General features: G+C 41.1%; 1 protein-coding gene and 1 long non-coding RNA gene across 2 annotated transcripts; one reads left to right on the top strand and one right to left on the bottom strand.

The window, feature by feature from the left end:
* Positions 1–148: 148 nt before the first annotated feature.
* On the top strand, positions 149–15,527 carry LOC117196722 (uncharacterized). Its single transcript, XR_004477042.2, has 3 exons — positions 149–284; positions 14,689–14,796; positions 15,163–15,527. It is a non-coding gene; the product is annotated as an uncharacterized LOC117196722 (long non-coding RNA).
* On the bottom strand, positions 4,343–15,825 carry GCSH (glycine cleavage system protein H). The gene is made up of 5 exons (XM_004280110.3): positions 15,534–15,825; positions 11,968–12,047; positions 10,754–10,817; positions 5,867–5,998; positions 4,343–4,990 (listed from the first exon to the last, which is right to left on the bottom strand). The coding sequence occupies exons 1-5, from the start codon at positions 15,679–15,681 to the stop codon at positions 4,893–4,895; spliced, it is 522 nt and encodes a 173-aa protein (XP_004280158.1). The 5' UTR covers positions 15,682–15,825; the 3' UTR covers positions 4,343–4,892.
* Between the last annotated feature and the right edge of the window lie 1,948 nt (positions 15,826–17,773).

Below are 17,773 nucleotides of genomic sequence, written 5' to 3'. Positions count from 1 at the left end.
CGGCGGGGTGCAAGGCCCCCGGGTAGCTTAGTCCCCGCCGGCGGGCTGCAGAGGCAGTTGCCCTGGGTTACGGACGCGCTGGGGGCGGGGCGGTAGGCGGGCCTGCGGGGGATTCGCAGTGGAAGTGACGTATACGCGCCACGCGCAACAAAGCTGAGCGCGAAAGGCGACGCCCACTGACCGCGGTGGGCGCGTGCTCCCGGCAGGCTGTGCGCGACCGCGAACCTTCCACCCGCGCCTGAGGAGCTCACTGCAGCTGAGAGAGCGGGAGGCCGCCTCGCGAGGTACCGTGTAGCCTTAAGTGATGGTCAGGGAAACCCACCGAGGGGTTGGGTGCCCGTCGGACCTTGGAGTTAGAAAGTGAGGGCTTTGGGACCAGCTTCCCCTCAGAGACCCAGGACCTCTCCCTCCGCACTGCTGCCCTTGGCGCGGATAGTTCTGTGATGGGGAGTGGCTAGCAGCGTCCCTGGCCTCTACCCACTAGATGCCAGGCGACCAAAAATGTCCCCAGACTTTGCCCACTGTCCCCCAATCGCCTCTCCCCCATAAGGACTGTGCCAGGGTGGTGCAGGCCAGTAAGTTTTTAAGGCGCCACCCCCTGTCGTGTAGAAGCGCAGCCTGTGAAGTGGGCATTTGCATCTTTTATACAAATGTAGAAAAGTAGCCCCACGTTGCTAAATCAGCTGAGGAACTCGTTGAAGACAGTGAAATGTCACCCCCTGCTCCCCTCCCAGCTTTGGTGCTGGTATTTTCGAGCATCCCAGGGTGCAGCCAGGGGTGGGAACCTGTGCCCGGAGTCAGGCATTCGTGGTAGAACCCAGCTCAGGTCTGGTTCCAAAGCCCTTGTGCTTTCTGGTTTTAAAAGTGTGAAGATTTCTGCTGGAGAAAAATATCATAAGCCTTTTATACCCCTGTGATTAAAAGCCATTTGGAGGGAATTCCCTGGCGTTCCAATGTTTAAGACTTTGCCTTCCAATGTAGGGGGTGTGGGTTTGATACCTGGTTGGGGAGCTAAGATCCCACCTACCTCCAGGCCAAAAAACCAAAACATAAAACAGAAGCAATATTGTAACAAATTCAATGAAGACTTTAAAAAGGGTCCCCGTCAAAAAAAATATTTAAAAAATATATATATATAAAAAATAGGGCTTCCCTGGTGGCGCAGTGGTTGAGAGTCCGCCTGCCGATGCAGGGGACACGGGTTCCCTCACTGCTGTAGCCTCTCCCGTCGCGGAGCAACAGGCTCCGGACGCGCAGGTTCGGCGGCCATGGCTCATGGGGGCAGCCGCTCCGCGGCATGCCCGGACCGGGGCACGAACCCGCGTCCCCTGCATCGTCAGGCGGACTGCCAACCACTGCGCCACCAGGGAAGCCCCATGAAGGAGTTTTTGTCATTGCAGTGTCTCTTAACTTTTTAAACTCCACACCAGAAATCACCTAGTAAGCAACAAAATTTTTTTTAATTATCACCTGACAGTTTGGTTAGGAAGAACCTCCTTTAGTTCTGTTGAAAATAGAAAATTTGAAACCACCTGACTAGCAGGATTTGTTAGCCAAGTCATTAAAGCTGTGTTCTCAGTTTCTGGGAAGTATACCTAAAGTCTTAACTAAGATTTACTAAATAACTGTTAAAAACTTCTTGACTGAAAGCACATTCTCCTAAGTACATGTGGAAGTGGAAGATCTGGCAAATGATTTGCTTCACACTAATTTTGCCTGCATACCCATTTTAAACGGGCTTCTAATCACTGTTGAAGCTTAGCAGGTAAAAGCCTGATAGCAGGGGTAAGCTGGGACGAAGTGAGAGAATGGCACGGACATATATACACTACCAAATGGAAAATAGATAGCTAGTGGGAAGCAGCCACATAGCACAGGGAGATCAGCTCGGTGCTTTGTGACCGCCTGGAGGGGTGGGATAGCGGGGGGTGGGATGGGGAGGGTGGGAGGGAGATGCAAGAGTGAGGGGATATGGGGATATATGTATACATACAGCTGATTCACTTTGTTATACAGCAGAAACTAACACACCATTGTAAAGCAATTATACTCCAATAAAGATGTTAAAAAAAAAAAAAAGCCTGATAACACGACTGAGCAGAAACTTAAAGGGATGAGTGTCTAGTCATGTTTATAAAAAGCCAAAGTAGAGATGGAATCAAGATACAGAAGCTCTAGTAGAAAAAGATCTCAGAGTTGGCAAAGGAGTGTTTTAAAAACACCAAGATGGGGGCAGGAGGTATACAGAAACTACTCTCTGCTCAATTTTGAACCTAAATCTACTCTCTAAAAAAGTGTATTTAAAAGAAAAAAAAAAAAAGACTGATGGGGATAGGTAGTTAATAGTAAAGCCATGTTGCTGAGAAGAAAAAAGAATTTAATCACTGAGAAAGACGCATGATTAGGTCTGAAATAATACAGTGATTGCTGAGAAGTAATGAAGGCACAGTTATAGTTAGCGTAATTTTAAAAACTGAAGGTGGGTGGCACTCTGACATTTTAGCAGCCCCAGAAAAGCTGCAGAAATTCAGAAAAATTCAGAAATTGATTTGCTTGAGAGTTGATCTGAAATACCAGCCTGATTTTCATACTAGCATGCCTGTACAGAGAGCCCTCTAGTGGTTTCTTCATTAAAACTTAATGCCATCAACTTCTTTAAACTATTCAACTATCTGGGAGGTGATAAGAGAAAAAAAATTTTTTGAACACTTCCAGGGTTACCTGTTCCATTTCTTGAATTTTAAATTATTAGAAAGCATTATTTAAAACCTATATTAAGCTCCTCTATTAAGACCAAAACCATTCAAAGGAATATGAGGTCTGAGAAATTGAATTCTCTGTTGATTTAGTCCATTTGGAGGGCCATTCAACACCTCTTATTTTCAGCAGCACTAAAATAGAAACGAAGGTTGAACTGGCTCTGTATTCTAAACAGTGAAAAAGAGCAAGTTGTCATAAAGTTTTGTTCTTTGATCCTCCCCCCGCCTGCTAGATTCCCATTTAAATATATTTTTGGCCGCATTAACGCATCTTGTGGGATGTTAGTTCCCTGACCAGGGATTGAACCTGGGCCCTGGTAATGAAAGCGCCTAACCACCGGACCGCCAGGGAATTCCCTTAAGTATTATCATAGTAACTTACATTTTGCTAAGGAACTGATGAAGAGTGAGCCAGGAAATGTGAAAATCCTAACCATATCCTCTTATCCTCTCCGTCACCTTATCTGTGAAATGGTGGTAGTTATGGATATGCCCTACCTAGCTCTGGCTACTGTGGTAAAGATGAAAGAAGGTAATATATGAGAGTAACTTTAAAACAAGATTTATTTAGATTTAAATGAGCAATTATTACTCATCCCTATTTCCAAAGCAGACAGTCAAATTAATTAACCTGATTAATAACAGACACAGCTCAGCAGTGATATGGCCACTGGCACAGTCCTGGAAAGAATGCATTCTTTCTGCAGAGGAACAAGAAAGACTTGTATGTTATTTACCTACCTACGTACTCTATGTTCTTTATTTGCTCTTTATTTACCATAAGATAGTAGTGTCTACATACTTCCCTTTTCCTCTAGTAACTGGGAAAATGGTAGAAGTTTTTTCTTGCTGTGTGTGTGTATAAGTATATATATCTGTGTGTATATACTTATGTATGTTCTCTCCCCTGCCCCAAATATCAGCATACTACAGTACTACCATTGGCTTAATTAGAAAGTATGCTATGTTGGCCACTGTGTCCACTTCTGTCCCCATTACTTAAGTAGAAACCTTATGTGAATGTGGTTTAACTTTCTTAAGGATGTCATGTGCTATGCTGATCAAAATTTCACCTTTCCTTGTTTTTACTCCTCTCTTCTTTTTTTTTTTTTTTGCGGTATGCGGGCCTCTCACTGTTGTGGCCTCTCCCGTTGCGGAGCACAGGCTCCGGACGCGCAGGCTCAGTGGCCATGGCTCACGGGACCAGCCGCTCTGCGGCATGTGGGATCTTCCCAGACCGGGGCACGAACCCGTGTCCCCTGCATCGGCAGGCGGACCCTCAACCATTGCGCCACCAGGGAAGCCCTACTCCTCTCTTCTAATTGGCATGATAGAAAAACAAAGTCAATGATTTCTTTTATGTTAAAAATGACCAAAAAATAGTACTTGATGCTATCAGGCAATTAGATCTTTGCTTAAGAAAAGCAAGATTTGTGACTAAAAGGAAACATTTTCTTGGAACCAACCTTTCATCGCTAGGGCTTAAAATTCCTTTTTAAAAAATAACTTTCCGTAAGTTAAAATTAGCATCTTTACAAATACTAGTGGAGTCACTAAATGAAATATTAACAGCAAAACAAAAAACACGATTAAGAAGTTGAATATTTTATTATTAAACTGTTTCTTATTTTCCTGCAAGGCTGTTGCTTCACTGTATAAAAATAGCACCAGCAAACACAGTATATTGCAAAATTAAGATAGTAATGTTCTTCACTGGACACTATACAACTAACAAACTTTTCTCCACTGTCATTTATTTCCAATGGCAAGTTCATTGAGTATTTTGACCCAAATCCAGGGATGGCTGTAAGCAAGTTACAATATTATGTAAGGTTAAGATAACAATGTTATCCTTGAATTACATAATTTTTATATATAGTTTTACCACAGATAATTTCAGGAATTCTGAGTATTATAACTGGAGACTAGCCTAAAAATCACAGGCTGTTGTGAAAAAGATGCATAGTGTTTATGTGAAATCATTAGGAAGTTAAGGGGTATTTTCTTCTGGCAACATTGTTGAAAGTAGTTTCTTTTGCTAAAAGTTGCTTTTTAAAAATCTATCCACCACTAATTTAAGACAACTATACTAGATTAAGTTGTTTCAAACTAGTTTATTTAGGGGTTCCATTTTCACTCCTCAATAGATTTTATGTATTTCTCATATGCTTCTTCACTCATTAGTTCATCTAGTTCTGAAGGGTTACTGAGTGTCATCTTGATCAGCCAACCTGCAACCAAAAAAAAGTATCTTATATTCTAAATCACCTTTTTAAAGAGAAAGTCAAATTCATTCAAAATGTAAATTCTGAGTGCCTCAAAATTAACCTAGTATTCTTTACATAAATCACTCATTATTTGTTCAAAGAGCGTTAAATTTTAGCTGTAAGAATTAAATTAATATTCCTTACATATCATAACTGAAAAGAACCAGAAGAAATTCTACCATAATGGATTAAGAACTTCTAGGCTGTAATAAGCATCAACAACTTTACATACGGATCCAAATACACAAGGCCAGGTATATCTTTAACAAAAGGAACACCAACACTGTAACAACTTAGATTAATGGCATTAGAAAGCTTTAGTAGAGAGAAGAAGTAGGTGATAGGAAACAGAGAACTACAACCTAATGCTAATTTTGCATCTTGTTGGCTGTGTGACCTTAGCAGAGAAATCCTTTGGGGCCTCAATTCATCTACAAAATGGAAAAAATTGCTGCTAGCTTACCTTACTACATTATTATGAAGATGAAGATGTGAGAAAACTGAAAATTAATGTAATAAATGTTATTCTATTACCACCTACATCACACAATGTGATTAGATGCTTTATGACTGAACAGGTAAATACTCTGAAGTGTTTTCAATGAGTCTACAACTATGATACTAAGAACCCTATAAAATAAGGCAATGCTTTTATTGACAGATTTTAAACATAACCTTATATATTCAGCTAAACTGTTTTCCCTTTTAAAAGCAGAATATCTCTATTTAGTACCAAGAAGGGCAAAAAGAAGTCACCATCAGCTAAAGATTGCTTTAAATTCCAGATTAAATGTTAACTGCAGCAAACAATCCTTAAAAAAATTTCTAGCAACAACTTACCATCTTCATAACAAGATTTGTTGACAAGTCCTGGATTTTCTGCCAGAGCTTCATTAATTTCAGTTACTTCTCCTGATAGAGGAGAATAGAGTTCACTAGCAGCTTTCACACTTTCCAAAGCACCAAATTCCTCTAAATTGAGAAAATTAAAGAAAGTATTAAATGTCAAGTTAGTGACCTCAAAATACAAAATATGGAGAAGTGATCACCTCTAATACAGTAATGACAGAAAGTCATAAATATCTTTAATTAAAATAAAACCATAGGTTTTGTCATGCAAGATCTTCATTTATACAGTCTGTAGCCTGACAACATGGCCCCATCCAAAGAGCACAGTGTAACTAGAACACAAGTAGAAAACCACAGTCTGATTTGCTAAAGGCATCAGAGGATGGAGTGTGGGCCCCCAAGGTGGCTGGAAATTGAGGGTTGAAATTCTAGAAAGAAGGGAGCCATAGTTTAGAGAAAAAGTAGTCAGTATAAAGATCTCAAAATGATCCACAGACCCACATGTTGGAATTAGCAGAGAACCTTAAAATAGCTACTGTAAGTATGTTCAAAGACCAAAAAACAAAAACAAAAAAACTAGCGAGTGAATATATGGGGAAATAACTTGCAAAGAAATTATAATTTTTTAAATGGACATTCTAGAACTGGAAAGCATAATATCTAAAACGTTCACTAGATGGCATTAACAGTAGACTGGATACTGTGCAGAAGGGTCAGTGAACACGAAGATCATCTGAAACTAACCAATCTGAAGAAGAGTTTGAAAAGAAAAAAAAAGACTGAAAAATTAACAGAGCCCTGGGATTTCCCTGGTGGTGCAGTGGTTAAGAATCTGCCTGCCAATGCAGGGGACATGGGTTTGAGCCCTGGTCCGGGAAGATCCCACATGCCACGGAGCAACTAAGCCCAAGGGCCACAACTACCGAGCCTGCACTCTAGAGCCCGCGAGCCACAACTACTGAAGCCCGTGCGCCTAGAGCCCGTGCTCTGCAACAACAGAAGCCACCGCAATGAGAAGCTTGCGCACTGCAATGAAGAGTAGCCCCCGGTCGCCACAACTAGAGAAAGCTTGCATGCAGCAACGAAGACCCAACCAGCCAAAAATAAAAATAAATTAATTAATTAAAAAAAAAAAAAAAGCCCTGCTCACCTACAGGACAAAATCAAGTGATCTGAACTGAATGTGATGAATACAACACACCAAAGTTTGTGGGGGCAGAGCTAAAAAAGTGCTTAGAAGGAAATAAAATCTTTAGGTGTTATTTAAAAAGAACATCTTAAAATCAATGACCTGGCTTCTAAAGACACCAGAAAATGAACAAAAGCAGTCAGTTTATGGAAAGGAGGCAACATTAGAAAGAAGGGATGACACTGGTGATTTTTTTAAAATGACTTTTAGCCTTGAAGAAAGGACACTGATCTGTGCCAGGTGGAGCAGCCAAAATTCTGAAAGAAAATCTCAGTCTTACTGGTTTAAAGGACTAGGAGACAAGAGTTTGGGGCCACGACAGCTACTGGAAAGTGAGCTGGGAAATCTCATTAAGGATAGAGATAAAAAGGAGAGCCCCAAATTCTGTCTATAAATTCTGTCCAGGTCTCTGAATGATCCCTGAATCATATGTGCACGGGGCAGACTCCAAGTGTCCTAGATAAGGCTAGAAGAATCAGACTAAGATTTTAGCTGCCACTCACCGCAAGGGAGACAGCATTTTACAGTATGGATAAAAAAAAGTCCAGTAAAAAAACCTGAAAACCAACAAAACCACAAGTTTCCAGAAGCTAGAAAAAGGAAATTAAATCTAAGTAAGTTGGAGGAAGAAAATAAAGATATGAAAGAACAAATGAAATGGAAAATAAGAGAAAATTTAACATAGTAGAAATTTGGTTCTTTCAAAAGATTGATAAATTTGATAGAGCAAGCAGACTGATTGAGAAGAGAAAATTACCACCAATATGAAGGAATGAAAAAGGAGTCCTTACTACAGATCGTATGGGTATAATAGGATAATAAATGAAAAATATGAGCATCTGTATGCTGAATATAACAACATGAAATGGAAAAATTTCTCAAAACCAATGTAAAATAATATAGAAAATCTGAAAATATATTAAAGAAATTTGTATCAAAAACCTTCCTACAAAGAAATCTGGCTCATATTCCACCAGTTAAATCTATCAAACAATTAAAGAAGAAACAACACTAATCTTGCACTTTCTTTCAGAAAAAGAAAAGAGGTAGGAATATTTCTAAACTTATTCTATGAGGTCAATATAACAGATTCCAGAATTTGACAAAGCCATTATAAGAAATGACCAATATCTCTCATGAACATAATGTACAAATTAGCAAATCAAATCCAGCAGTATGTTTTTAGAGATAATTTTTAACTTTTGTATCATGACTACCAGGAATGCAAGGTTGGTTAAACATTCAAAAATGAATCACCATTCATCACATTAACAAGAAAAACCCTTTGATCATGTCAATAGATGGAGAAAATGAATTTGACAAAAATTCAACACCCACAAATGATAATTCTCAGCAAACTAGATATAGAAAGGAACTGCATCATCTGATAATGGGCATCTATGAAAAACTCCACAGCTAAATAGCATACCTAATGATGAAATACTATATCTCTGCGAACCTTGGTATGGGCCAGAGTTGCTCACTTTCTCAGTTCACAATGCCCTTAAGTGTCTCAGTAAGGTTTTGTGGTAATCTCTAGACCAAAACAAATACCTAACACTTCAATTTATTAAGAGGTCAGGTCCAAACTACTTAGTAAGTTTTTATATCCTAACAATTGAGTAGCGATTTGAAAAAATTAACACATATAAATTGAACAAAAAAGAATTTTCATTTTTAATTACAATTTACAGATATAAATTATGTGTCTGTTGCATACTGTATTAAGTTCTCCCTCAGGGAATCAGGTCACATCAATCACTGCCATACCTGATGTTCCATGCCAATTGTGCAGTACTTGCTTCAAAGTCACATTACCCAAAGTAATGTAGTAAGATCCAACATTGAAATTGTTACCTCCATTGTTTATTAGTCTGTGCTGTGTCCAACAGATGTTAAAAATTAAAAATACCCCACAGCACCTCATGGCACTGGGGTATATAGTCTGGGAACTATGAAGATAGACAAAAGACTTCTTAGAGAAGACAATGTTCCATACATATATATGACAAAATATTCATAAAATACATTTCTGAAAAAGGATTTGTATCTAGAATTTAAAATGATGCCTAAAAATCAATGGTAAAAAGATAACCCAAGTAGAAGACTAGAGACTTCACAAAAAAAGATGTGAGTGGCAAAAAGCACATGGCAAGGTGAACAATAATCTGTCCTAGGGAAATGCAAGTTAAAACCACAATGAAATATGCAGCACCTGGAACTCTCTCATACTGCTGGTCAGAGTGTAAAATGGTATAACCTCTTTGGCAAACACGATGGGACTTCGCAGCATAAAAAAGCAAAATACTGATCACTCACTATGAATGAATCTCGAAATTATGACATTAGACAAATGAAGCCATACATAATACATATTGTCTGATTCCTTTTAAATGAAGTTAAAGAACAGGCAAAACTAATCTATGGTGACAGAAATCAGAGAAGTGGTTGTATATTGAGAAGAGTTTTGATTGGCAAGGTTTACACAGTGTATAAACACAGTTGTCAAAACTCTTTGGCTTATACAATTAAGATCCATGCATTTTCACTGTATGTAAATTTTGTATCACTTTAAAAAACACCTTTAGCAGAAAGTTTAAAGAAAGCATTCATTAGGTTAAGGGTATTAGTCAACATATTTAGTTTAATAGAATTTTTTCTATAATAGAAGCACAAAAAGTAGGTTCTTGCTTCTCACTTGCTATAAAGAGATGTTCAGAAATTTCTGATCTGCTTGAGAACAGCAAAGTGCATACACAGTAAATAAAACATGATTAAAGAAAACAGATACTTAAATTCTGTAGGGCTACCTGACATATGTCAAGGAACCCATGAATAATAATACACGTGGTTCCACTGGCTGACATTTATCAAGCACTAATCTTATGCTGGTTATTATGCTAGTTTCATTTAATCCTTACAACTACTCTATGAGGTAAGTATTATTATCCCAATTTACAGATGAGACCTACATTAAGTAATCTCTCCCAAATCACACAGCTATGTTGAGAGGCCAGGATTTAAAACCAGATTCTGACTCAGAAGCCCATGTTCTATCCTGATATTCTTTACTGCCTCCAAAGAAAGACTTTATTTTTTAAACTTCAGAGACTTCAGCTATATTATACTATATCAACATGTGGCGGGGAGGGTGCTAAGAGCCATTTCCCTCTACTTCCTGCCTTCCATTGTAAAGTCTGAAAATACTCATTATTCTCCTCACCATCATTCCTTACAGTTAGGCATGGCAATACGACCCAGACTTGGCTAAATTGATAAAAGAAAAGGTGATCTGAGAGATTTCTGGTTGAGATATTTGTTCCCAATAAAGAGACAAAGAGAGCCTGTCCTTCTCTTCCTACTTTTGGATACTGTCATTGAGAACATGATGCTTGAAGGTTCTGCTGCCATTCTGTGACCTCTGACATGCTGAGGCAGAAAAAGTACCAGAGAGGTTGTGTCCTTGATAATCTTCACTGAGCCACTGAGTCAATCCTGTATCCACCTATTTCCAAGATTGCTTGTATGAGATATAATAAACCCCTGTTGGTTGATCTACTCTTATGTAAGTTTTCTGTTACTTGAGGAAGAAGCATTCTAAATGATCCTGGGTACAAACAAGTTATTATGCAAGATAAAGAAAATTCATGGCATGAATCATGACATACCAAGATGAGAAAAACACTCACCTTGTTTGTTCAATTTTGTCCCAACTTCAGGCAGACTACAGTAAACAACATCTCCCAAAGCTTCCTTTAAAAGACAAAAACAAAGCACCAAACCTCTAAGAAATCAAATTAAACCTAGTGAATAGGAACAAGCCAAACACTGAATCCCTTTAATTCACACAGTACATACTTTACACTTGAGGGGCCAAATTCTTTGGTTTTTCTTATAACCCTTTAAAAATGCAAAATTATTCTTACCTCAGGATCTGCAAGAAAACAGGCCACTAGCTGGATTTCCCAGAGGTGGCAGTGACCCCGTCACAAACCATATGCCCCCTAAAAGATTACTGGCTCCTCTAAGAAAACACTTTGTGCTTTTCCACCTCTGCAACTTTACTGAGGCCATTTCCCCTACTGCATCTGCTGACTAATAAGTAGTGATCTCTCCATCAGGTGACAATGCCTTGTACTACTCAAGGCATCCGTCACATAATGTTTTGTATGTCATTTTCCATGTAGTTGATTCCCCCTCATAAACTCCAGGAGAGGAGGACAATACTTATGCAGTATTTCACAAAGCATGCTGTATTGGGCCTCAGTAGGTACAGATATGCCAATGAAGATACAGTTGTCATGGATTCTCAGTACCTGAGATCGCAGCATTTCTGAAGAATACTGTATATACTACCATCAGTTAATACCCCCGCCCCTTCTCCCCACCCCACCCAGAGATCGTGGAAGATCAGTGATGGTGCTGCTATTTGGCTTCTCAAGTGCTTTTACACAATATCTCAATATGGGATCAGTGGCAATAAGGGAATTAGTAGAGACAAACTCTAAATAAAAGGTTTATCTTTGTGTAATCTGTGCCAATCTAGGTGTTCCCTCTTCAAGTCCCCAGATCACGTGTATATCATTGTTATCCACAAAACACTGTCAACACTCCAGCCCTTTTGCTTGCTCTGCTTTTTTCCTTAACTGCCCCAATATGAAACAAACATTTCTCTCTTGAATTTAATTTTTAATTTTAAGTGTTAACCTTTCAATATCTCTAAAAACACTATACGCTGCCCTAACTAAACTATGTTTTACTTTTTCCATCTATGACTGATGTTCTTCTAAGGGCCTTTAAGGGGCCCAAAATAATACTAAGGGGCAGAATAAACAATTTTTAAAAGGTAAAGCAATCCAATTTAGGCAAGAGCAGACTGAAATATTGCAAGACAATCCAATACCTGTGCAAAATTGCTGATTCCCACTGTTCCAACACCGTTTTCTGTTGTTACCCATTCATGTTTGTCTGTGAATTTACGACCTAAATAGAAGACCAATATTTCAGAAAAGCAGTGGCATCACTTCTTAAAAAGCATTTTTTTACATATCAGTGCTGTCAAAGGGCAAGACCTTCCCAGTATTTGTGTTTGACTTATTGGCATTGCCATTCAACAGTATACTGCCCAGGACAAAACAGATCATGTGAGAAGACACATCTCAACATTGGTATCATTTAGGCAAAGATGGCTTGATGTGAACACCTTTGCATCTTTTGGAGATATGATTATTTGCCCTTCACATTACTCAGTCTATATCACACACACACACACACACACACACAAATTTTGGAGCACATTTCAAATATATATTTATCTATTACTGGTCTGTCATACAAAGCAAGTCTGTCCCTCTGAAGAAAGAGTGATGAGCTTTTGGGAGGAGCATAAAGACTGCTCATAAATGATTTAACCTAAAAAATTATGTGCCTCTTTAGGTAGAGCTGTGTGGAATCTTAACAGGAATAAAATTGACCTGGAACAATTATAGCTTGTCTAAGTTCCTGATTCCACCTTAAATGAATTCAAGTCTCCCCTTGAGGAAAGTGACTACCATCATTTAAAGAAGCAAACTATACGATCAGAACTCAATAGTCACCTCAGAGCTAAGACACTAAATGGTAGAAAGGCAGCCTCTGCTCGACATTCATTGGACAGGTTAGGCCTTGGCTTTATGAGCTGCTTCTCTTCAAATACACGGATGGCCAAAATACTCAAGGATTCTTGGAAGAATGACCTACCAGAGTTCGAGTGATGTGAAAAAAATTCCTTACGATTTAATGTCAAAAGTACTTGCTTAAAATAATATTTTTTTAAAAAAACTTACCTTCCTAAATATATATCACATTCTGAAGTGAAGCAGTATTTTTCCAAAAATACTACATCGGAAGTTAATAAGAAAATGGCTCGTTAATTTCAATACTGTTTTACCATAAGCATTGCTGGTTCACTCTTACCCCTTACCCAAAAGATAACTGTACTTAAAACAACATTAAACTGCCTTGATTACACAGCTCTGATACACAGCAGAGTGTAAATAAAGAGTATTTCTTTTCCTCCCAGTCATTAAAAAACTTTAATACCATACTCCTCAGTGTAAGAGGTTGCAAAATCTGCCACAAAGTAACTTGCTTTGCTTCACTCCACTTCAAATACTAAATGCTTCAGGTCAACGTGTGTTTCCCTAAGAAAGTGTGTTTGTACTTAGTGTTCTGACTGCAACCCATTCTCCCCACCGCCTTTTCTTGATTTTCAGATCTCAATTTAGCAGCTCTGCCTGCCAGATGCCTTATGCAGCCCTCCAAGCCTGGGTTCCTGGGCCGTCCAACCTGCTCCCACAGCACTCTGCACCACTCTCCCACACCGTTCCCCCCACACACTCATAGCACTTAACAGGCTACAGTTTCCCCCAGGCAGTAGACCAAGTACAAAGCAAGCAAGAGCAGGCTTTATCTCATCTGTATTCCCAGTTCAAAACACAGTGCTTGGCATATAGAAAGCACTCAAAAGCTGGAGTGAAGTAATTTTTTTTTTAAGTTTAAGAGGATGCTCAGCAAAACATCTAATATATAGTTATTTGGCTACAGGACTCAATTCTCCCTAACATTCTGTCACAACTCTAAAACTGGCAGTTTAAATCTAATATACCTTTTAAAAGTAAGGACTGGACAACCATAAGCATATGACTTCTCTGAAATTACTGTCCTGACTTTGGTCTTGCCATCTTACCTAATTGTAAAGATAATCTTAGGAGTAAGAGTGCTCTCACATTCAATTTAGCAACTGAGCAACCTCAAGTTTAGAGGAAAAGGCGGCAACATTGCTAAGCTAAATGCACCTAGGTCCACTTGACTTCAAAGGCCATGCAGTCTTTGTACTAGGCCATGCAATTTAGGCAAAAGACGATGATTCGTACAATTCTCCTTTAACCCTTGGCCCAACAGGAAAGAAGGGAACAGGAGATTAGGTAAATAATTACTTTTCCTCTGAGTCTTGAAAAACATGGGTTTTGGCCCCCCCAAAATCAGGTGTGTTGAGTAATTTATGAGAAGTTTGCATTCTCCTCCCTTCAGTCACTAAGTCAAATAAAATACATTAACATTTGATCAACTTTCCGCTATTTATTTGATTCTATACACTACTATTTAATAAGAAGTAACATTTATCAAGTACTTACTATGCGTCAAACTATATGTACAGCAGTTAAATTATTTCATTCATCCAACAAATCTGTAAGGTATGGATTATCATTTCCATTTTTCTGATTAGGGAAACAGACTCAGAGAAGTTAAGTGACTACCCAAGATGTCACAGCTCATAAGAGGTGGAGTGAAATTTTGGAACTCGGTCTCTTTAGTATTAAAAACCTAGGTGTTCAACCAGATCATGGGTATTGATATCTTGGGCAATATTTAACTAGATAACAGGAAAATGCAAAAAGCTAGTGATAGTGTAACAATGAATAACCAAAATACATAGGTTTGAAATTCAGTTCTTATCTGAGAAATGCTCTTCCCTTGAAATGCGGCACTAACAGAGCTGAGAGATTTTAATGGGTGGGTGGGGTGGGGAGGAGGTAAGCTTCATTATGTTTGACTTTGGACTTAAACCTATCAACTTTTCTAGTCCCAAACAGGTTTCTAAAACAACGAACTTAATGAGAGAACAGCCACCACAGACCTGCGCTCTGTCAGCAAGAAGCCTGAGTTCTCGGAGGTGCAGTTAATGTCTCAGGTATTGGTGCATGAAGTAAAACGTTTTTTCCTCTGCGGTAACGCGTGCTAAAGTAGGACAGATGGCCAAGACATTTACGGGCAGGTCTCCCTGTTCCTTCAAGTCCATGTAACTAAGGCCTCGTTTCAGCCCAACACACATTGACGACTCGATACAGACTTCAGTAGAACGTCTTCTGTGGAGTCCAGTGGAGTTTATCTCACTGCTTTAGGAAATAGCTCTCTCCAAAGTTGTGCCAGCTTTAGCTGGTAAAAATCTAGACCCAGTGCTTTAAATTTCAATAAATGCTCTTGCTTTACTTTTACTTCAGAATTCAGTGACGATCCGTGTAGCAAAGTAAAGCCTATTATTTGTCTTCACTCTTAGGGTCCACGATGCTCACAAATGCTAGAAATCTAAAGTCAGGAAGGAGCTCGGCGACGCTCGCCCGGGTCTCCAGCAGCGAGCGGCCGACGCTCCTGCCGGAAGCAGCCGGGACACGGCGACCGCGCGTGTTCTCCAGGCCTCCCCGCCCTCCTCCCCCCTCCTCCCAACCCGCAGGACAAAGACTGCGGGGTCGTTTAAGTCACTCAGGGAGTAGCGGCCTCGCGACACGGGATCCCAACAACAATAAGCGTGTGCAGGGGTCGCCTCCCTTGACCGGGGCGACCAGCGGCGGGGACCCGAGCTGAGGATCGAGGCCCCAGTCCCTTACCCCGAGTCAGCTTGGCTCGCCCCACGTGCCCGCCCGCACTTACCCGACAGCAGAACGGGACCGGTGCGCAGCGCCCGGACGGCGCCCGCCCGCAGTCCCCAGGGCCGCGGCGGGCAGGGCGCGTTGGGCGCAGAGATGGCGCGCAGGCTGCAGACCGCGGCCCGCACGCTCCGCGCCACTCGCAGCGCCATGTTCGCAGGGGTGCAGAGGGTCTCCGCGCAGCATCTAGAGCACCCCCGGCTGGAGGGGGCGGGGCGGGGAGGGGGCGGCCCCGGGGCCGGAGCGAGCCGGAGCGAGCTGGCTGGACCGGCGCGCAGGGGCGGGGCCCCGGGAGGGGCGGGGCCTGATGGGGTGGCAGGCGGGAGGGGCGTGACACTCGGACGCCCTGTGGCCCGGAAGGGGCTGCGGCGAGGGGCGGGGACTAGTACGGGGGCGGGCCGGGCCGGGCCGGCCGTCAGGGGCGGGGCCTCCCGGGAGGCGTGGAGCCACGCCTCCGGCATTGCTTCTGGGCGAGTGAAAGCGCTGGGTCAGGCCTTCTTGCCTCCGCGACCCAGCCGGGCGGTGAAATGGGCTCCAATCAGGGGTGGTACTGCTGGGCCAGCGCATTCCAGTGCCCTTGGGCCTTGGGGAAGGCAGGGTGCTCCCAGTTCTGTTAAAAGATTAGTTCCCACCCTTCTACGAGGATCAGGGTCACCCAGAGCAGGATTCATAGTAGGTCCAAACAATCATGCCAGCCAAAGATGGTTATTGGGCATTGGCCAAAGGCTCGGTGACACAAATGCAGTTTCTCTTTGACTTTTTGAAATATTGAAAACAGTCCAGGAACCCACTTTATTACTTTACAGATCCCAAAAGGCCCACGGTCCCCAAAGAGGGGACAGACAGAATCATGAAACTTAGAGGGGCAAGGACTTGTTGAAGGGGTAGGAGTGGCTTCTTGGTGGGGTCTGGACTGCAGGAGCAATCAAAAGGCAGAGAGTTGAGACCCAGCATGATCAGTTCCTTACTTAAGCAGGAGATATGTCCCACCCAATCCAAGGAGAGAAAATAATTAGGTTTGAGGAAAGATCTCACCTTTAACATGGATTTTATGGAGTGGGCATGAATCAGCAAAGAAACGGGGGAGTGAAAAACACTTCAATCTCTACACTTTCAGTATTACAGGATGAGTACCTTGAAGCGTGTGTGTGTGTGTGTGTGTGTGTGTGTGTTTGCGTTTGGGCGACCCAAATGTTGCAGTGAGATTCTGCCTCATTTATAAAATTGGGGATGTGGGCACATGTGTGTGGTGGCTTGCAAGGGCTGCTGTGCTCTGTTTTCCTCTGAGTAAATCATAGCCATTTATTGAGCCCTTGTTATGTGCTGGGGCTGTGTAGATATTATCTTTGTAATCTTCTCCAAACCCCTTCTGGTAGGTATTATACTCATTTTGTAGATGAAGAGCTGGAGACTCAGAAAGTTTAACTAACTTTCCCAGGAGTAGAATGAGGAAGGCATTTTATGACTTAAGCAGTTACTAGGTGGCAGTAGCAGAACTTGCCCTCTAGTCTGATTCACAATCAACTGCTCTTAAGCTCTGTTCTACTTGCCGCTGTTTGGGATGCTGACTGGCTCACAGTGGTCTACTGTAAACTCCAGATCTTGTCTGGTTTCCATAATGTCAGTGTTCTGTTTTTATTGTTTCATTACAAGCCACTGCAGCATAATGCAAGCCATGCCCTAAAATATTTATTCCTAGCTTCACTAACTCATTTGGTATGAAGAACAAGGTCACATATCAATGCGTGGGCTATGTTGTGGGCCCTTATGCCAAAGCAATAGGAAGTGTGTCTTTTTTTTTTTTTTTAATGTAACAAGCATTGTGGATTAAAAAAAATTTTTTTTTTCGTCTGATTATGTTTGTAACATCCATGGATTGGAATGTGAAAGGTCATCTCATTGCACAGTTGGTACAGGCACCTGAAAATGCAGGTGGTCATTTCTTTCAGGTGTCTCAGGGGGGCCTTCTCATCTCTTTGAGCAGATATATTTTTCTCTCTCACAACAAGAAATTTCCAATTTGATATTTATAGTCAACAGAGACGTGGAGAGTGGATGGGAAAGATGGGAAAGAGAAATGAAGAATTTACAACTTCTCTAGATCTTAGAACTTTTCCTATTTAAACTAACGGACTTTATGTGTCTGGTTAGATTTCTGTACCAGACTTTCGGGAGACATGTGTGCACTTGGTATGAATTATTTGATGCTTATCTGCTTATATAGCTCATGTTCATACCTGACAC

The sequence above is a fragment of the Orcinus orca genome, chromosome 20 (assembly GCF_937001465.1).
Source record: "Orcinus orca chromosome 20, mOrcOrc1.1, whole genome shotgun sequence".
Lineage (NCBI taxonomy): Eukaryota > Metazoa > Chordata > Mammalia > Artiodactyla > Delphinidae > Orcinus > Orcinus orca.
This window is presented reverse-complemented; position numbering and strand designations above follow the sequence as displayed.